The sequence below is a fragment of the Austrofundulus limnaeus genome, unplaced genomic scaffold (genome assembly GCF_001266775.1).
Source record: "Austrofundulus limnaeus strain Quisiro unplaced genomic scaffold, Austrofundulus_limnaeus-1.0 Scaffold1094, whole genome shotgun sequence".
Lineage (NCBI taxonomy): Eukaryota > Metazoa > Chordata > Actinopteri > Cyprinodontiformes > Rivulidae > Austrofundulus > Austrofundulus limnaeus.
The window spans coordinates 46098-47640 of NW_013953496.1; the positions used below are offsets into that span (position 1 = coordinate 46098).

The 1543-nt window shown below is 41.4% G+C and overlaps 1 protein-coding gene across 1 annotated transcript in view; it reads left to right on the forward strand.

Moving 5' to 3' along the window:
• Positions 1-1543, forward strand: part of snx25 (sorting nexin 25) — a gene marked incomplete in the record, with an annotated part of 55293 nt that overhangs the window by 12090 nt on the left and 41660 nt on the right. The window contains 1 exon segment of the mRNA XM_014030646.1: positions 1287-1503. Coding sequence (XP_013886100.1) covers positions 1287-1503 — 217 coding nt within the window.

Sequence of the window (1543 nt, forward strand, 5' to 3'; positions counted from 1 at the left end):
CCATCCATCCATCATCCATCCATCCATCATCCATCCATCATCCATCCATCCATCATTCATCCATCATCCATCATCCATCCATCCATCATCCATCCATCATCCATCCATCCATCATCCATCCATCATCCATCATCCATCCATCCATCATACATCCATCATCCATCCATCCATCATCCATACATCATCCATCCATCCATCCATCATACATCCATCATCCATCATCCATCATACATCCATCATCCATCCATCCATCATACATCCATCATCCATCCATCCATCCATCCATCCATCCAGATCACCCGTTTCCATCAATCGATCAATCCATCCATCCATCCATCCATCCATCCATCCATCCATCCATCCATCCATCCATCCATCCATCCATCCATCCAGACCACCTGTTTACAACAACTGTGTTTTTTTTGTAATAAAAAGTGTCAATCTCTAAATGGAAAACTAGGAATTTGCAAGAAAGAAAGAAACAAACAAACAAACAAACAAACAAGCTCATTCTGATCATATTTAGTTTTCAAACAAATAATTTGATCCACATCTTTAAATAAATTTGTCTGACCTTCTGGTTCAATGAGAGCAGGTTCACCCACAGCAGGCAGCAGGAGCAATATTAGGACAGTTTATTTTACAATCTGTATTAAACTGTAAAATTAGGAGGAGTTGCTAATGATATTCAGATTATAACCTTTTTGTTCTCTGTCTCATTAAGATGTGACGATCTGTGTGTGTGTGTGTGTGTGTGTGTGTGTTTGAACAGTTTAGTTTGTCAGGTTTCCTGCTCCCAGTGTGTGAGCTTGTGTTGTTTTTGTCTCTCTGAGTCATCACTGTGATGAACCTGTTTGTTTTCTCTCCCGTCTGCTACACCTGACCTCTGAGCAAACAAAACCTGATGGTTCAGCTTGGTTACCTTCAATCAAAGGGAGCAACCATTTTCTGTGCTTTAATAAGACAAACAAATCTTCAATAATTGTCTGCTCAGTGGCTTTTTTCAGCTGTCTGTTAGTAAAATATCTCATTTCACAGATTTAGTGAAGCTGAATTACTTTTAAAACCAAGCTAATTCACAGCCTGTCAGTTTGAGCTGACATTTAAAGTGGTAGTTGCTGATAACATTCCCAACACACAAGTTTTCTAAACATAAGAGAGTCTCTGTCTACAACTGGGTGTTTAATTTAAAACCCTTAAAGTTAATGATATTTGTTACTATGTCTTCATGTTTCTGTTGGTGTCATGTTCAAACCAACTGTTTCACCTCCTCCTCCTCTCTGCAGTGTTTGACTTTGCCTACAGAGACTACATCCTGTCCTGGTACATGTCTCTGAGTCGTGATGAAGGCCAGCTGTACTCCATGCTGCTGGAAGACTGGTGGCAGATGATCGGGCAGCTCAGGTCCAGACTGGCTGACATCAACCTCGTCAATGTGGTGTGTTACGACAGCATCCGAATCCTTCACTCCCACTTCACAGATCTGAAGGCTGCGTCTGCCAGGTACACACACACACACACACACACACACACACACACACAC